The sequence below is a fragment of the Schistocerca gregaria genome, chromosome 1 (genome assembly GCF_023897955.1).
Source record: "Schistocerca gregaria isolate iqSchGreg1 chromosome 1, iqSchGreg1.2, whole genome shotgun sequence".
In the NCBI taxonomy this organism is placed as follows: domain Eukaryota; kingdom Metazoa; phylum Arthropoda; class Insecta; order Orthoptera; family Acrididae; genus Schistocerca; species Schistocerca gregaria.
The window spans coordinates 497,409,329-497,429,481 of record NC_064920.1 but is presented as its reverse complement, the minus strand read 5'-3'; the positions used below and the strand labels follow the sequence as shown (position 1 = coordinate 497,429,481).

The window sequence follows — 20,153 nt, the reverse complement described above, 5'->3', positions numbered from 1 at the left end:
ACATCCCAATACTCCATGTGCCCCGCCTCCCATCTGTGTCAACTGTGGAGATCATCATTTACCTTATAATTTCTTAGACTTTCCCGGCAATTTGATGACATCTCGTGGAAATCGGGTTTTCTGCCGGATATCAGCGTCTTCCAAACACGATATTTCGATGTCATTACTTGACGTCTGTTTGCCTTTCCCTAGTCGGTCCGCGCCCGCGAATCGCACTATCTTGCCGCTCTAGGTGTTCCCTATTCCGTCCGTGCCTGCTCTGGCCTCCTCCATCTGCGGTGGTGGCCTCCTGGTGTTCTCTTTTTGGTCTGCGCCCGCGAGTGGCGCTCCTCTGCCACTCTGGACGTTCCCTATTCCGTCCGTGCCCTCTCTGGCCGCCTCCGACTGCGGCTGAGGCTTCCTGGTGATCCCTTCTTGGTTTGTGCCCGCAGTGTGCGGATGTCTGAGGCTCGTTGTTTGTGTTGGAAACATATTTTCTCCGGTATTGCTTCAGCAGTTCAAATGCCGAGTTCCATGCAGTGCTTAGCTGGTATCCTGCAGAGCCCTTACCAGAGCCAGGCCGCTTAAGTCTAACATCTCAAGAGACGAGAGGATGGCCCTCAGGAGCTTACGAGAAGATGAAGATATAGTGGTATTACCAGCAGACAAAGGGAACTCCACAGTCATACTGCAGAAAGGTGACTATGACCTGAAGATCCGGCGACTTATGGAGGACCTGGCTTACAAACCACTAGAGCAGGATCCAACTGACAAGTCTCTGCTGAAGGAAACTGGCTGGCCTGAGAAAGTTATCAAACAACTGAAATCCAAGGCACCAGTACCACCCAGACTCTATGGACTACCTAAAATACACAAAGAGGGTGTACCACTACGACCCATTGTGAGCAATATTGGGGCAGCCACCTACCCAGCTGCAACATATCTCAAGAAAATGTTGGCACCATATGTGGGGAAGTGTGCACACCACATCCGCAACTCACAGGACTTTGTGGAATGTCTTAAAAACCTACGTTTCTCAAATGCAGACTTAATGGTCAGTTTTGACGTGGTGTCCCTGTTCACCAGAGTGCCCCTTAAGGACACGCTTGACTTAATCAGTGAGAAGTTTGATGGAGCTGTGCTGGATCTGTTTAAGCATATTCTAACATCGACCTACTTCCTATGTGGAGGTCAATTCTATGAACAGACTGAAGGGATGGCGATGGGTAGCCCCTTGTCACTAGTAGTGGCCAACCTGTTCATGGAGAAGTTCGAGGACAAGGCTCTTACAACTGCCACTTCCCAGCCAACATGCTTCCTGATATACGTTGATGACACATTTGTCATTTGGCCCCATGGTCGCAAGAAACTGGAAGACTTCCTGGACCACCTGAACTCAAGGCATCTGAATATTAAATTCACCATGGAGCTAGAAAAGGACGGTCAGCTTCCGTTTCTGGATGTCCTGGTGACGAAGAAGGCGGATGGCACCTTCAGCTACAGTGTGTACGGAAAGCCAACACACACAGACTTATATCTACAGGCCGGCAGCTGCCACCACCCACCGCAAAAGACAGGGGTGCTTAGACCACTCGTACACCGAGCCAAGACACTGTCTGACTCTGACAGCCTGGCAGAGAAACTTGAACATCTTCAAAAAGCGTTTTCTAACAATGGATTCTCATCCGGGGACATCCACAGAGCTCTACATCCTGCCAGACATCAGGATACACCGGAGAACGAGCAAGAAGAAGAAATCAAGAAGATGGCATTTTTACCGTATGCCGGGTCTGTTTCTGCCAAGATCAGCAGAATACTAATGAATCATAACATCAAGAGTGTTTTCTGCCCACCCAGCAAAATTAGGGCTTTACTTCGAACAGTCAAAGATGACCTGTGATTAAGGAAGCCTGGCATTTACAATATTCTTTGTTAATGTGGTATGTCCTACATTGGCCAAATGACTAGAACGGTGGAAACCAGATGTAAGGAACACCAGCGACATACCAGGCTAAGGCAGGCCACAAAATCAGCAATAGCTGAACACTGTCTAGAGCTGGAACATTCCATGGATTATGAGAACACCAAGGTCATGGACCAGACCCCCAGGTTCTGAGATGGTGTCATCACTGAATCTATAGAGATAAAGATGGCACAAAACCTGATTAACTGGGAAGGAGGATACCAGGTAAGCACTGCATGGAACCCGGCATTTGAACTGCTGAAGCAATACCAGAGAAAATATGTTTCCAACACCAACAACGAGTCTCAGACATCTGCACACTGCGGGCACAAACCAAAAAGGGATCACCAGGAAGCCTCAGCCGCATTCGGAGGTGGCCAGAGCAAGCACGGACGGAATAGGGAACATCCAGAGTGGCAGGGGAGCGCCACTCGTGGGCGCAGACCGAAAAGGGAACACCAGGAGCCTAACATCGCAGATGGAGGCGGCCAGAGCAGGTGCGGACGGAATAGGGAACGTCCAGAGTGGCAGGAGAACGCCACTCACGGGCACAGACCGAGAAGGCAACACCAGGAGGCCACGACCGCAGTTGCAGGCGGCCAGAGTGGGCACGGACGGAATAGGGAACACCTAGAGTGGCAGGATAGCGCGATTCGTGGGTGCGTATCGACTAGGGAACAGCAAACAGAACACCAGGCACTGGACAGGCATAAATATGCGACCCGGCCCAGCAAGCAGCCAGTCTCAGGTCACAACTGATGAAGACGTCAAGTAATGACATCAAAATATCGTGTTTGGAAGACGCTGATATCCGGCAGAAAACCCAATTTCCACGAGATGTCATCATTTACCTTGCTTGCCAGACTGTATGATCTTACAGAAAGAGAGGAAAATCATGGAATATAAGACCCTGGACCGACTGATGTACACTGAGGCTAAGAGGAAAATTGAGCACCTACATCCTGTGGCTTTGACCTCCTCATACGCCACAGCTACGAGAACAGTTGTCGCCTCATCAGTTCCTCGAATTCCTGTTGCCTCTCAGAACCAGGAGACTACACTTGCCCCCTTGATGGAGGGGGTCCCTTCCCTCCCTGTTGCTCCCACACCACCTATTTCAGGATCAACACCCCCCCCCCCCCTCCCCCACAACCATCGGAGATTTCAGTCCCTACTTCTGAGCCAGAGAAGCATAAGGCTTCTTTGGCTCCTCTCACTGGGAAGCAGTCCCTTGGATCACTCCCTCCCCAGGTTTCTGCTAGTGGGAAAGACGACACCCGCCAGTGGCTGAAGTGCCCAAAAGCAGCTGGTTGTAAGGCTTCACTCTCATCCTCAGTCCTGGAGACTGATTCAATGAAGTCCTCTCAGCCAGGAGCAGTGTCAGAAATCCAAAAAGAAAATCTGCAAGGCCAATTGAATTGTGGTGGCACACACACCACCTCTTCTTACAAGCTTTGCGTCTGAGGATGAGGTGGAGATTATGGCGTCCGCTGAGGACCTGGATCTTACTGGGCCCTCAGACACAATGGATATAGACTGCTCGGGCAAAAATTCGGTGGCAGCTGCTGACCCTGAGGCATAAACTTCCTCATTGAATGTTCCACGCCTTCCCCGTCTCACGATGATGTCATCCTCCAGTGGAATTGTGGCACTTTTTCCCACTGCCTGGCTGAGCTACGGCAAATGTTAAGCTTTACATCTGCTTTCTGCATTGCCCTCCATAAAACCTGGTTCCCGGCAATGCAGACCCCTGCCCTTCGCAGCTATAAGGGATATCACAGTAACAGTAGCGACTATAATCGAGTGTCAGGTGGAGTTTGTGTTTATGTCCAAACTCATTCTGTAGTGAAACTGTGCCCCTGCAAGCCCCTCTTGAAGCTGTGGCTGTCAGAATAAGGACAATGCAGGAAATAACTGTCTGCAATGTATATCTTCCTCCAGATGGCGTAGTATCCCTGAATGTATTAGCTGCACTGATTGATCAACTCCATAAACGTTTCCTACTTTTGGGAGATTTTAATGCCCATAACCCCTTGTGGAGTGACACCGTGATTACTGGCTGAGGCAGAGATGTTGAAACTTTACTGTCTCAGTTCGACCTCTGCCTCTTAGATACTGGAGCCGCCACAAATTTCAGTGTGGCTCGAGGTAGTTACTTGGCCATTGATTTATCAATTTGCAGCCCAGGATTTCTCCCATCTATCCACTGGAGAGTGCATGACAACCTGTGTGGTAGTGACCACTTCCCCATCTTCCTGTCACTGCCCCAGTGTCAGGCCCATGGACGCCTGCCCAGATGGGCTATAAAGAAGGCAGACTGGAAAACTTTCACCTCTGATGTCACTGTTGACTCTCTCCCACATGGTAACATCGATATGATGGTTGAGCAGCTGACTACCACAATCATTTCTGTGGCAGAAAATATGATCCCTCACTCTTCAGGGTGCCCCCGGCAAAAGAGAGTATCTTGGTGGTCGCCAGAAGTCGCTGAGGCAATTACAAAGCATCAGTAAGCTCTACAGCGACACACTTCCTTAGAGCATCTGATATCGTTTAAGCGGCTCTGTGCCCATGTACATCAGCTTATAAAACAATGAAAACAGGAGTGCTGGGAGAGGTACATGTCAGCCATCATTGGGTGCCAAATGTCACCTTCCTATGTCTGGGCAAAGATCAAATGTCTTTTCAGGTACCAGATCCCAACAGGTGTCTCTGGCATTGTACTGAAGCAAACACGATTGCCATGCACTTTGCTGAGCATTATGCTCAAGCCTCTGCATCAGAGAACTAGCCCCCAGCATTTTGAACCCTCAAACGGTGGATGGAAAGGGAAGTCCTCTTGTTCACTACATGCCACAGTGAACCCTATAACGCCCCATTTACGGAGTGGGAGCTCCTCAGCGCACTTGCACATTGCCCCGACACAGCTCCTGGGCCAGATCGAATCCACAGTCAGATGATTAAACATCTCTTGTCTGACTACAAGTGCCATCCCTCATCATCTTCAACTGGATCTGGTGTGATGGCGTCTTTCCATCGCACTGGCTGGAGATCACCATTGTTCCGGTGCTCAAACCCGGTAAAAGCCCGCTTGATGTGGATAGCTATCGGCCCATCAGCCATTGTAAGCTGGTGGAACATATGGTGTGTCAGTGTTTCAGCTGAGTCATGGTGTTGCATTGCCTACTGGCTCCATGTCAGGATGGCTTCTGCCAGGGTTGCTCTACTGCTGATAATTTTGTGTCTCTTGAGACTGCCATCTGAATGGCCTTTTCCAGCTGCCAACATCTTTTTGCTGTCTTTTTTGATCTGTACAAAGCTTATGACACCACCTGGTGACATAATATCCTTGCCACAGTATACCGGTGGGGTCTCTGAGGTGCACTCCTGATTTTTATCTAGAATTTCCTGCCACTCCATACTTTCCTTGTCCAAGTTGGTGCCTCGCCTAGTTCCCCCCATATCCAGGAAAATGGGGTCCCGCAGGGCTCTGTATTGAGTGTATCACTATTTGTAGTGGTCATTAACAGTTTAGTGACAGCTGTAGGGCAATCCATCTCACCCTCTGTATGCAGATGACTTCTGCATTTCGTACTGCTCCACCAGTACTGGTGTTGCTGAGCGGCGCCTACAGGGAACCATCGACAAGGCGCAGTCATATGCTCTCGCCCACGACTTCTAGATTTCAGCTGCTAAATCATGTGTCATCCACTTCTATTGGCATCGTACCGTTCATCCCGAACCAGAACTGTACCTTCATGATGATCTGCTCATTTTAGTGGAGATATATCGATTCTTAGGACTGGTTTTTGACACCTGATTGACTTGTCTACCTCACCTTCATCAGCTTAAGCATAAGTGCTGGCAGCAGCTCAATGCCCTCCACTGCCTGAGCAACACCAACTAGGGTGCAGATCTCTCTACTCTGCTGCAGCTCTACAAAGCCCTTGTTCAATCCTGCCTTGACTATGGGAGTCTTGTTCATGGTTTGGCGGCGCCCTCAGCGTTGCATGTACTCGACCCAGTGCATCACTGTGGCGTTCGCCTAGCAACGGCAGCTTTTAGAACGAGACCAGTGACCAGTGTCATGGTGGAGGCCGGAGTCCCTCCATTGCAGATCTAATGTGGACAACTGCTCACCAGTTATGTTGCACACATTCGTAGTTCTCCTGAGCATCCAAATTACCGTCTCCTTTTTCCACCCATGGCAGTTCATCTCCCGCATCAGCGGCCCAGGTCACGGCTAACGATTGCGGTTCGCGTGCAGTCCCTTCTCTCCGAACTGGAGTCCTTTTCTTTACCACCCCCATCCAGGTCCATCCGCATACACCTCCATGGTGTACACCTAGGCCACAGATTCGTCTGGACCTTTCACATGATCCTAAGGACTCAGTTACTCCTGCCACTCTCCGCTGTCACTTCCTCTCGATTCTTGGCAAGTTCTGGCGCTCTGAAATGGTTTACATCGATAGCTCGATGGCTGATGGTCACATTGGCTTCGCCTATGTCCACAGAGGCCATTTTGAACAGCATTCCTTGCCCAACGGCTGCAGTGTATTCACTGCAGAGCTGGTGGCCATCTCTCGTGCACTTCAGTATATTCGTTCATGCCCCGGGGAATCATTTCTTCTGTGTACTAAGTCCTTAAGCAGCCTGCAAGCTATCGACCAGTGCTACCCTCACCATCCTTTGGTAGCGTCCATCGAGGAGTCCATCTATGCCCTGGACCGGTGCTGTCGTTCAGGGGTGTTTGTGTGGACCCCAGGACACATCTGCATCCCAGGCAATGAACTTGACGGAAGGCTGTCCAAACAGGCTCCGCCGAAACTGCTTCTGGAGATGGGAAACTCTGAACATGACCTGCGTTCTGACTTATGCCATAGGGTTTTTCAGCTTTGGGAGACAGAATGGCATAACAGTACACACAACAAGGAGACTACGATTGTATGGAAGTCTTCCATGCAGGTCTCTCGCAGATAATCAGTTGCCCTCTGCTGGCTTCGAATTGGCATGCTTGGGCGACCCAAAGTTACCTCCTGCACCGTGAAGATCCGCCTGATTGCTGGTGCGGTGTCTGGTTGATAGTGGCCCATATTCCGGTGCGCTGTCTCACTTTTACTGCCCAACGGTGAAATCTTGGGTTACTGGACTTGTTGCCACTAATTTTATCTAAAAAGCCTCATCAGCTGATTTAGTTTTATGTTTTATTCATGAGGGTGCGTTTTGTCATTTAATCTAAGTGATAGCGCATGTCCGTTGTCCCTCTGTGTCCTCCACCCTAGTGCTTCTAGAGTGGAGGTTTTAATGTGTTGCAGAGTGTCTGGCTTCTCCTTTTTTATTCTCATGGTCAGCCAGCCATGGCAGTCTGCTTTGTTATTTTAAGCTCTTCATCTCATTTCTAGCATTTCTGTGGTTTTCTGGAGCCCTTTCGTCCATTTACATGTTTGTTGCCCTTCATCGTTCTTGTGATTTTTCCTTTCATTCTGTTTTGAGTTGTCAGTCTCATCTGTTTTATTCTCACACTTGTGCCATTGTTTTATTCGGAACAAGGAACTGATAACCTTGTAGTTTGGTCCCTTTCACCCTCTTTTAATCCAACCATCCAACCTTGTAATCAGCATGTTTGTAAATATATTGGCCAATGTATCCAGAAAGATGCATATTATTTTGTTCTGAGTATACAGTCTAGTGGCTACAAGATATTTGAAGAGCTTTTACTTAAATCTTAGAAAGGATATTTCTTTAGCTCATAGCTGACACCAGATATATCTCATGCTTATTATTTAGTTTTATTTTAAATAACAAGAATTATGTATGAACAGTGTTTAAACTTGATAGTCACTGTTATTTGAAATTCCAAGTTTCATATTAGATTGCTTATTGTAATTAAAAAAGTCTTTTTCTACTGTTATGAATATTAAAACTTTCTTACAAAGTCTGTAGAGTTAGCTTCGTAGTTATGTGATTTATTGTTGTCAAATTGATTTCACTTCTTGCGGAATATTCCAGTTCAGTATAGCATCTTGGTCCCATGTGGAAAATAAGTGAAGACTACACTACATTAATCTACAAGAGAAGTGTCATAAATCAATTGGAATCATTACTGCATCACAGGTTAACTTGCAGACTTGTGGATAAAAGAAATGTCCACATGGAGAATAGGGGAATTGGAACACAACAATAATGACAACAAATGAAATATTGTTGTGTAATCCTGAAACATGATGTGCTCTATATAACTCAGAGATTCTCAAAGAGAATTAAAATATTTGATGGTATATGTCAGAAGTGGCTGCTGGTAGAATATTTGTGATGAAGCTGTGAGTTCTATCGTACTGTGCAACAGAGCACATGTGTACTCAGTTAGGGGTTTGGTGGGAAGGGCTATTTATGCAGTGATTGAAGAAACTTCTTTTTCACTTACTGAAACAGTCTAAGAATAAAATTATGATTACATTTGCATTGGCATATTACTAAATTATATACACATTACTTCCACATATTTTTTTGTTATTAATGCATTTTTTTCTGTGGAAAATAATAAGATACATGTACCAACTTTGTGGGTACTGTGACCAATTCTGAGTTTTTCTTAAATTAATCATCATCCATGTTCCGTTAGTTGCCTCCTTTTATGTAGAAATTGTATGGCACATAAGTGTGGGCAAACTTTGTCTTTCCATTTTAAGGGTTTTTTAATTTATTTAATAAGTTAACAGAGTAGTTGCAGGAACAAATATTTTATTTGCAGCCTATGTACATTATATTTTTTCCAATACAATTTTTAGGTTGGTGGATGTTGGCCGGAGGCTTGACAAAGCAGATCAAGATGGTATTAGGCAGATTGCTGAACATTTACAGCGATTAGGACAATTAAGCTATGCAACTGAAATGTTCAGAAAACTAGGTGATGAGAAGAGTATAGTTTTATTGTATGTAGAGGCCCAAGACTGGAAAGAAGCATTCTTATTAGCAGAAAAGCAACCTGAATATAGAGATTTAGTGTATGTTCCATATGCGCAATGGCTTGCAGAAAATGATAGATTTGCAGAGGCTCAGAAAGGTACATTTGAAATGTGTATTTTAACTTCTATATTCACTTAGCCATAGTAACTCTTGTATCAGGTATTAGCAATTGTACAAATCTCATTCATCTATCTCTTGGTCCAATATATGACTGGATATTTTATTATTTTTCAGCTTTCCATAAAGCTGGCCGCCCAGAAGAAGCTTTCCGTGTGTTACATCAGTTGATTCTAAATGCTGTTAATGAGAGCCGATTTCAAGATGCAGGATACTATCATTGGATATTGGCACACCAGTGTCTGGATATTGCTAGATCAGAGTAGTATTCCAACTTAATTACACAATCATCATTATCGGCTGCCAATGTTGGTGCCTTTTTTTTTTAATAATTTTTTTTTCTTTATTTCAGTGAACATCAGAAGACCAAGATGATAGAAAGATTTCATGAACATGAAAAACATGCATCTATTTATTATGCATATGATGCAATACAGAAATATCTTGTAAGTTTTTGATCAATAGGGGTCTAATTTTGGTGATAATTTATAATGCCTTGTAATGCAGTTATGTGTATTTCTGTCCTGTCATAGTTAATGTGATGAGTATAATGCCAATCAGACTCGCAGACTAAACTGTGCAGCTTAGTATCATCTTTGCAGGAATAGCACATGTCCTAAAAGTAAACATTTGTTAATGAAAGTAACATATATGAAGCAACAAAAATTAAATTGGTAACTCCATTATATGTGCAATTAAAAGAGCTAATGCAAAAAAGTATAGTGTCCAAAACATGGATTGTAGAAGTGAACCTGTCAAAGCCCTCTAGAAAATGAAGCTAGTACTTCTGTGCTAGTCAGCAGCTGTGGATATACCAGCAAGTGAGAGTTGCATGGAGGTAAAAATCCTCCCACCATCACCTACTCCATCCTGGTCACAAACATCACCTTTCCCATCAAAGGCAGGGCTACCTGTGAAACCAGTCATGTGATGCATTAGCTAAGCTGCAACAACATGCTGTGTTCTACATGAGTATGATAACCAACAAGCTGTCTTGTCAGCACAAATGGCCACTGCCAAACTGTGGGCAAGAAACAGCTGGACATTCCAGTTGCTGAGCACACTGCCCAACACAACGTTCTTCATTTTGATGACTGCTTCACAGCCTGTGCCATCTGGACCCATCCTACCAATATCAGCTTTTCTGAATTGTGCAAGTGGGGTCATTCCTATGTTCTGCTAACACTCCCGACCTCAACCTTTGTTAGTCATTATCCTCTACCCAGGTATTCCCTCTCCTGTTCCCATTCCAGCACTATGTAGCTCTCTATTCCACCAACACACCCACAACCATAATCTTTTTGCTTCTCTTCTTTTCGTTGAATTAGCTGAAACCGAGGACAAAAGTCTTCTACTAACATTAAAGCGCTGTGATGTTAATGCGATCGTCAAACCTATATCAATTTTGATGATGTAGTGCATTTTCCTTTTATTTTTTGCACACTTATCCACTATTTGTATATTACAGTCTTGATGGATACTTGTGAATATATAAATATCTCATCAGTTTAATGTATTATCATTTCAGGACGAGCCATTTACTTCTTATATGCCAGAAGCCCTCTTCAGTATATCGAGGTATTTGATGCTTGAGACAAAAGATTTGCGACCCAAAGGAGTATCTCAGTTGTATCCTTTTCACATTGGCACTATTTCTGGTATTATAAGTATGAAAGTAAACAGCTGTATGGTGGATAAATTTCACTAGTTTAAAATTCTGTTTCTACTACATCAAAAGTTAATGTAGCATATTTCTGCCTTAGCTTAATCATTTTGACTTAATAGAACTGAATTATAAAATGTGTCTGCTCCAAGAAACATGTCATTCAACTGGAAAATGAAAGTACGTTCATGAGGTTAAGACTTTGTATAGTTGATGGCAGTCGTGTATATTGGCTATGTAATGAAAGTGTTGTCTAATGTGGAACAGTAACATATTTGGCGAGCATAAAAATTCTGTGGATAACATCATGAAACTCATATGATTTTCATTCAGTGAACAATTTACAGTGAGTTAACCTTTTCTTTGTTATAGAACATAATATTGTTTGTAATTTTTCCTCTGTTTCCCTGAATGACTGGACAAATCTTGGGATGGTACATTCAGCACAGCAAAAATGCAACAGATACTGTATTTTCAAAGTTGGAGAGCAGAATCTTAAACCAATTCAGAGTATTAAATATGTCATTTTATTTCATTATTGCAAAGGAAGTGAAATTATGATAGACATAAAGTCCCTAATGCTTTATAGCAAATGAACAAATGAAGTGCAATTTCTTGATCGTTAACAACAATAAGGCTGAAAGCTAAGATTAGACCTATAATTCAAAAACTATTTACTCATGCTGTAAGTATTACAGGAAAAAAATTGGAAAAGATAATTATTTGGGATTCTGACAACACACTAGATCACGTAACAAGCTGTAAAATTATGCCGAATTAGAGTAATGCTAAGTGTATCAGCATACACAGTGTTCACATTATTGGGCATCCAAGTAGCATTCACTCAGTATCATAAATAAAACAAAGTGTAAGTAAGTTCAAAAAATTAATTACAACCAGTTATCGAGGAAAAGCAAATGGCCATCAAAGTTCACATTTATTAGTGAGTGCCTGTAGCCTGTTCTGCACAGAACTTGAGGCACTTAAATGCATGGAATCAAGTTTCCCATTATGTGTTAAAATCGAGATCTGTGAAATAAGTGCTATTATCAAATTATCTGTTAATATAAAAAGAGAATGTCTTATACAGTAAATAATTTGTTGAATATTCAGTATGAAACAAATTTACTAGTGAGTTGGATATGATGAAATTTTAAAATGGCACATATTATTTTGTAAGATTAAATATCGTGCCATTGATTTTTTTCTGTAATAAGCTATATGAAAAGAATGCAAAATGTATTTCAGATATATTTACCTTATAAAAAATGGAGGATGAAAACGACAAACAGGAAATAAGGACAGAGAAACTGCTCTCTCATAGATAAATGATAGGCGGCTCATGGGTGCACTTAACAGTTTAAAATACCATCACATTAGCATTTAAATTTTTGCCCCTCTTAAGCAGTGGTTCAATTTCTCTCTCTCTCTCTCTCTCTCTCTCTCTCTCTCTCTCTCTCTCTCTCCCCCCCCCCCCCTCTCCCTCCCCCCCTCCTGCACATATGTGTGTGTGTGTGTGTGTGTGTGTGTGTGTGTGTGTGTGTGTGTGTGTGTGTGTTGGGGGGGGGGGGGGGGTTCAATTAGAGAAAGAGGAAATGCTCACTAGCTTATAAAGTTTTCTCAGCTGTTTTGTATGTATCACCTAAAGATAAATGGTTATCTTCCCCCATTGTTTTTTTGTGGATTGTATATTATCACAATATTTTTTCATAATTACTTATTAAATAATATTAATTTGGGCTGCTGCTGCCTCAGTTTATGGAATAGCTGCTTTTCATCTCATATTGGTACCTTAACATTTACTTGATTACATTACAATTTTGAAAGAAAATAGTTACCTATATTGTAAATACTTTGTCCTGTTTACACAGTACATAACTACTTGTCATGCAGCTTTACAGCAAACACTGCTACTTGCAGTGAAGTTAAAAGAACTGTTCAGTCCTTGAATCTAGATATTCAGACAATTTGTACATAATTAATTTTCTTTTGAAGGCATTGGGATATCTGGTCTGTAGCTTTATGTTAGATGGAAGCTTGTTAAGTACCTTTGCCCAGAGTACATACAGCAGAGTCCTGCTATTCCGAACCCCAGTAATCCGAATGTTTGGTTAATGTGAGCATGAAAAATGTTCCCAAAATGAGATTTTCACTCTGCAGCGGAGTGTGCGCTGATATGAAACTTCCTGGCAGATTAAAACTGTGTGCCCAGCCGAGACTCAAACTCGGGACCTTTGCCTTTTGCAGGCAAGTGCTCTACCATCTGAGCTGTGAGGACCAGGCGTGAGTTGTGCTTCGGTAGCTCAGATGGTAGAGCACTTGCCCGTGAAAGGCAAAGGTCCCAAGTTTGAGTCTTGGTCGGGCACACAGTTTTAATCTGCCAGGAAGTTTCATGAAAAATGTTAGTCTAAGTATGGAAAAATGTGTGGTAAAGTGCTATACGTACACACTGTTTTAATTTACACAGTACAGTAAACATGTATTAGAAAAATTGGAAAGAAAACAGTAGGTTTAAACAATCCATAACAATGAAAGAAAAGCTGCCAAACTTATTAAAATACAGCAGACATTTGATTCCTACTTTTTAGATGACAAATACTCAGTAATTGTTTTTTCGCGTAATGAAGACAGTCTGTTATATGACGCATAGTTGTGCCATCGTCTCAAAACATCAAATCAGTGGTGTAGCAGTGGGCTGTTGCTCCAAATAATATAGCACAAGGCCAAGGTCTTCTGCTGTGTCAGTGTGTTGCACCAGGTCTCCTTTGTTGCCTCCTGGCTCAAGTGTTTTTCCCAAAGATATTGCACAGGACTGTTTAAGCTTCACCCGGTTCTTCTCGCAATTACAAATGGTTGCTTTACCAACACCTAGTTCCGTTGCCAGTGTAGATTCATTCTCACCATTGTCTATCCACTTCAAAGCATTCAGTTTTTCATGTAGAGTTAATGTTGTATGTTTCCATTTACTCATGATGAAAATATGTACATCACTACACCTGAAGGAATACAGTACAACTGTTATGCGTGCCAACAATCGATAACTAACATAACCAAGAGCTTTGCGAGCCAACTGGCAGTGCACTGACCCGAGACACTACAAAGGTCTCAACAATGCACAACAACAAGAGCAGGGAGTGAGAGTGAGCCATTGTTCCCACACTTGTTCCCATTTGTTACCTTGGTGTGCCTACTTATCTGCTTGGTATACTTCATTCTAGAAACTTGTCACCATAATTCCAGCTAATCCGAACAAATCAGTCATCCGAACAAGGTCCGGTTCCAGTTAGTTCGGATTAACACGACTCTCCTGAAATTCCATGGTGAACCATAGACAGGCAAACTTAATATAAAAATTATTTTTGTGTATTGTGTTGTGATCATGTACATTACAGTATATTTGTAACTGATTTGTGATGTCGGCAACAGAATCCATAATGGAGTAAATACACTAATGGCCTTTAAAATTGCTACACCATGAAGATGATGTGCTACAGACGCGAAATTTAACCGACAGGAAGATGATGCTGTGATATTCAAATGATTAGCTTTTCAGAGCATTCACACAAGGTTTGCACCGGTGGCGACACCTACAACGTGCTGACATGAGGAAAGTTTCCAACCAATTTCTCATACACAAACAGCAGTTGACCAGTGTTGCCTGGTGAAACGTTGTTGTGATGCCTCATGTAAGGAGGAGAAATGCGTACCATCACGTTTTCAACTGTGATAAAGGTTGGATTGTTGCCTATTGCGATTGCGGTTTATCGTATCGTGACATTGCTGCTCACTTTGGTCGAGATCCAATGACTGTTAGCAGAATATGGAATCAGTCGGTTCAGGAGGGTAATATGGAATGCGGTGCTGGATCCCAATGGCCTCGTATCACTAGCAATTGAGATGACAGGCATCTTATCCGCATGGCTGTAATGGATCGTGCAGCCACGTCTTGATCCCTGAGTCAACAGATGGGACGTTTGCAAGACAACAACTATCTGCACGAACAGTTCAGCGACGTTTGCAGCAGCATGGACTATCAGCTGTATCACAGTGTACTCAACGACAAACCTGGGTGTGCACGAATAGCAAAACGTCATTTTTTCGGATGAATCCAGGTTCTGTTTACAGCATCATGATGGTCGCATGCGTGTTTGATGACATAGCAGTGAACGCACATTGGAAGCATGTATTCATCATCGCCATAGTGGCGTATCACCCGGCGTGATGGTATGGGGTGCCATTGGTTACACGTCTCGGTCACCTCTTGTTCGCATTGACGGCACTTTGAACAGTGGATGTTACATTTCAGATGTGTTACGACCCGTGGCTCTACCCTTCATTCGATCCCTACGAAACCCTACATTTCAGCAGGAAAATGCACGACCACATGTTGCAGGTCCTGTAAGAGCCTTTCTGGATACAGAAAATGTTCGACTGCTGCCGTGGCCAGCACATTCTCCAGATCTCTCACCAATTGAAAACATCTGGTCAATGATGGCCGAACAACTGGCTCATCACAATACGCCAGTCAATACTCTTGATGAACTGTGGTATCGTGTTGAAGCTGCATGGGCGCAACTATACCTGTACACGCCACCCAAGCCCTGCTTGACTCAATGCCCAGGCGTATCAAGGCCGTTATTACGGCCAGAGGTGGTTGTTATGGGTACTGATTTCTCAGGATCTATGCACTCAAATTGCGTGAGAATGTAATCACATATCAGTTCTAGTATACTGTATTTGTCCAATGAATACCCATTTATCTTCTGCATTTCTGCTTAGTGTAGCAATTTTAATGGCCAGTGTGGGTGTAATTATTCCAAAATACTTAAAAAGGCTTTTGTAAACTTTGCAGTTATCTATTGTACACAACATTCGTACTGTTCTCTCCTTGTGAATGAATACTTCATTTACTTCAGGTGCACTGCCCCACAAGATAACTCCATAATACAACAGGAGTGAAAATCTATGAAATAAACCATATCATTTATATTGCTTTCACTATAAGCACTTGTGTTTCACTAACCATGAACAAGTGACAAGTTAAGTGTGGCTTCTCCCCAATGAAACCTTTTCGTAGGTCATTACAATGTGAAATGCTTGTAGATGCAAAACATGCTAAACTGAGTTTCCTGATTAGTGTTTGTTTGTGTTGGTCCCTTTTAACTTGTTATGCTGTTGAATTCATATGAATTTTACATGCAGTGTCTAATTTAGTCTGTGAACATTAATACTTACATTTGGTAATAGCAGGTCATTTTTTTTTCTATTTTAGAAATTGTATAATGGAAGTCCTTTTGAGATTAAAGCTTTAACTTTTTGCCATGAGTCAGTTGAATTCATGACATCATGGCATAAAACCAGAGAGAACAAGGACCTGTCTGTCTTTCATGCATGTTATAAATCACTGCACTTCACCTTACGAGGGATTGCTAGAGGAAAGTCATTATTTTCATCATGAATGATGAAAATAATGACTTTCCTCATTATTTTCATCATGAAGTTGAAGAATCAGTATTGCCTCCCAAGTTCCTGCATTTCTTGGAACATGGGCTGATTTTCCTTGATTTTGGCTTTACCTGTTTTTTCCAGTTTTCTTTAAATATTTTGTGTCTCTATTGTGCAACTGTGACTTATTAAACTGTTTCAGCAATATTCACATGCATTAGCACCTTCCATTTTTGTAATTGTAATTATCTCATTATTCGTGGAGTCTGAGGTTGTCTCGCCTATCTTATATATCATACACGTTAAGTGGAATAATTTTGTTATGGCTGGCTCTCCCAAAAATCTCAATAATTCTGAGGAAGTTTCACCTACCCCAGAAGTCTTTTATTGACTTAGTAGGCTCTTTCATATTCTTCTTGCAATATCATGTCTCCCATCTCTGTTTGTTTTTCTTACATAGTCATTGTATATGTTTTTTCCATCCTTCAGCCTTCCTTCTTTGTTTTATGCTGGCTTGCCATCTGGGCTCTTAATATTGATACAGGGGCTTCTCTCTCTCTCTCTCTCTCTCTCTCTCTCTCTCTCTCTCTCTCTCTCTCTCTCTCTCTCTTTTCAAATATCTGTTTAATTTTCTTGTAGGTAGCACCTATCTTTTTCATAGTCATTCATAGATCTACAGCTTCACATTTCATCACTGACCATATGTGCTTTGCCTTTTTACACTCCCTGTCAATCTAATTTTTTAGACTTATGTATTCTCTTTTGCCCACCTGTTCCCTTTGTCCACCTGTTAATATTGTCTCCCTCTGTCATTTAAATTCATTATCTCAACGACAGGTTGCTACTCAACCACATAGAAGGAGTGTTGAGTCACACATGTACAATGGAAACGGCTGCAAAAGTATTTAAGCTTTTGGACAAAATCCTCCTACTGAAATAGAAACTGCACAACACACATATCTGGACATTGGAGTGTTGTTATTCCATCCTAGACTTTCCATTGTTTAAATTCATTGTCTTTTTTTCCCAGATACAGTGCAAGTAACATAGATCGCATTGCTTAGCGATTTGCTCTAAGTTGGACACAATGGTAGTGCACTCTTCTAACATAGTAAAAGCATACTTATTTTTGTTGTTAATGTAATAGTTTCCTTAACAATAGAACAGTGCTATATTGTACACACTTGAAAAGCAAGCCCAGCAGCTCGAGGCATACAAGTTAGCACGGCAAGTACTGGAAAAAATCCAACAGCTTCGAATACCACATAGATTCCAGGTAATAGCTTGTAACTAACACTGAAAAATTACTATTATATTCCTTTAGAAGAATTGGAAATAATTAATTTTTATTCTGCGTTTCAAAGTTCTGTATCTGTTGACACATAGGAGCTTGGAGAAGCCTTTAGTAACTCAGGGAGACATCCATAGTCCATTTAAAATTCATCAAAACTGCCCGATATTACTATAATCATTTTGGCTCTTGTTGTTGTTCTTCTTCTTCAGGTTTTATCCCACCTGTCATAGGTCCTTCTGATATTTCCCAGTTAGGAAGTTTATTAGCTTACATAATATGTGAAATAATTGCAGATTGGCATTGCACTTAGTAATGATGTACCTCCTAATTTCAGAATTAATAATTTTACTATACAATAAAAGTTGAATCTTTACATTTCATTGGCATTACATTCAAATTGTGTTTCCATAATTTTATTAAAAGAATACTTTGGTTGACAGAACAAAAAAAATTACGAGGCTGACTAGGGGGAAAGCATATAGATTTCAGAACTACTAATTGTGTCCAAAGGGAAGAAAGAGTGCTAGATTGCGGAAGATTGGGAAGGAGGTGCAGGTGACCTGCTGTGTCACACAAACTTAATCACATCTTATCTCACTGTTTATGCATACGTAATAAGATCTTGTTTCATCCCCATAGAACTCCTTGAAGTGTAATGCAAGTCTGACTTGGAATTTCCTGTGTAAATGTAAATATAATTTACAATGTTCAAATCATGTGTTTTGTTCAGCAGGAGACATATCAAATTAAAAAAAGAATCATAAGTGCCTTGTTGTAGAAAAAATTTAATAGATGAAAAAACTACAAAAGAATGAAGTGATTAGCATCAGTGTATAGTTTTTAAGTTGTTACACGGCAGCAAGTTAAAAATACAACAGAATTAAATGATATCATTTTGTTTTTTAACACTGAAAAGTTTTAAAGACATGTTGTGAGATTATTGCAGTACAACTACTGCAATATCATAGTTAAATGCACAGATAAGTGTTGGTGTTGTTCTTCTTCTTTATCTTTATCTTTTTTTCTTTTTCCTCTCTCCATAAGCTCCAATGTGGGATAGTAGCACTTATCAACTAAAAGGTTGTACAACCATTGTGTCAATGTTTATTGTGGACACCAACAGACGGGTAAAACAGTACAGCCCCCCTCCCCCCCTCTCCCTAGATGGAGAGTGCTGCTGTTTATACAAACATATATATTCCAGAATAGACAAACGTGTGAAATATCAAGAACTTTCCACAAATGGTAAATACTAAAACAAATATTTTTGGTGATTGGGTTTGAATTGGTGATCTGCTGCATGCGAGACAGTGATGCTAAACGCTACTCCATCTACATGCAGCATAGCTCACAACATTGCTCCCTCTTCTTCTGAAAGAGTGACCTGTTGTTTCAGAAATTATCATTGTCACAAACTACAGCATCCTGGCTCTAGATCTTGTCAGAGGTCCTTCATACAGCAGCACTGGAGTATCCTTTCAGTCATATTGTCACATCTCTTCACTATGAAGAGCATTGAAGCTAGCCCTTCTTGTCAAAACTTGTGTTCATGAAGTGGGCCTTCAGTTTCCTGGAATGAGAAGACTCCACATTGATCAATAGCTCTGGACTATACTGGTTTTCATGTGGAAGAATGGACAACATCCCTGCTCTTTTGCCTTCTTGATGAAGGTCACAATCCTCAGTTTTGTGTGACAGCCGGCAAGAGACAAAGGATACAGTACAACCCAAAATGGCACTTTAGTAACATTCTCTGACTTTCAACAAAGGTGTAAAAATCCGTACCAAGTGTTCCAGGCTGTATTTCACTGACTAGTGTTTGGCATTAAAACACTTGCTGTCATTTTCCTCGGCATCCAGGGACCGTATGCAAGCCAGCTCTATTGCTTCTTTAGTCCCGTTAATGAGGTGTTTCATTGTCATCCTGAATATTATCTGGTTGTAAGAGAAACAGTGTATCCATTATTTCAGCCTCACAATTGTGGAACAGAAAGAACAGTGTGAATCCTGCAGTGTCTTGCTTCTCTGTGTTAAATGTGACTGGCAGACATTATTGTATACCAGTCCCAGTCTTTCCATTCGATGTCGGTGTATATCGAGAGCATATCTGGCAACACCTTAATAAAGTGTTCTGTGAGGCCAATGTTCTGTGGGTGGTAGGCAGTTGTCACCCTGTGGGTCTTGTCGCAACATGAAATAACCACTGATACTAGTCTCAACTGGGAAACTTTTTCACAATCCAAGATGCTCCATGCCTCAGAATGACGATTTTACAAGAAACCTTGCAATTTCTGGAGCTTTGGTAGCTGGCACGCCTTTGATGACTGTGGAGTGACTATTATTCATCAGTCATTTGTTGATTTGATTTCTGGAACCTTCCAAAGAGGTCAACTTCGATGTGGTGGAACAGTGCTGTTGCAGATGAAATTAGTATCATATGCCCCAAGGTAATTCTGACATGTGCTTCTGTTGCTGGTAGTCTTGGCAGTGTCTAATGGATCAATAGAGACATGATTAGTGATATTTGTTTGTGATTCTGTCTAGAATTTTCATGAATCCCTAGTGACCAGATGTTGTAGCATCAGGGAAATACTGTAGGATAGCTGGCTGTAGATGATCTGGAATGATGAGCAACCATTTCTATTCCATTGGATCATAACCCCTCCTACACAGTGTTCCACTTATTGAATGGAATACTCCTTTCATCAGTTCCTCTTTCCTCAAGG

At 42.0% G+C, this 20,153-nt stretch overlaps 1 protein-coding gene across 2 annotated transcripts in view; it reads left to right on the top strand.

Annotated features, from left to right (window-relative positions):
• Nucleotides 1–20,153, top strand: part of LOC126353939 (intraflagellar transport protein 122 homolog) — a 247,092-nt gene that overhangs the window by 157,291 nt on the left and 69,648 nt on the right. For both annotated transcript variants that reach the window (XR_007565246.1, XM_050003221.1), the window contains exons 16-20: nucleotides 8,731–9,005; nucleotides 9,143–9,287; nucleotides 9,378–9,471; nucleotides 10,554–10,654; nucleotides 17,301–17,409. Coding sequence is in view for 1 of the 2 variants with exons in the window: in XM_050003221.1 (XP_049859178.1) it covers nucleotides 8,731–9,005; nucleotides 9,143–9,287; nucleotides 9,378–9,471; nucleotides 10,554–10,654; nucleotides 17,301–17,409 (724 nt within the window). In the remaining variant the exon portion in view is untranslated. The remainder of the gene's footprint in view (nucleotides 1–8,730; nucleotides 9,006–9,142; nucleotides 9,288–9,377; nucleotides 9,472–10,553; nucleotides 10,655–17,300; nucleotides 17,410–20,153) is intronic.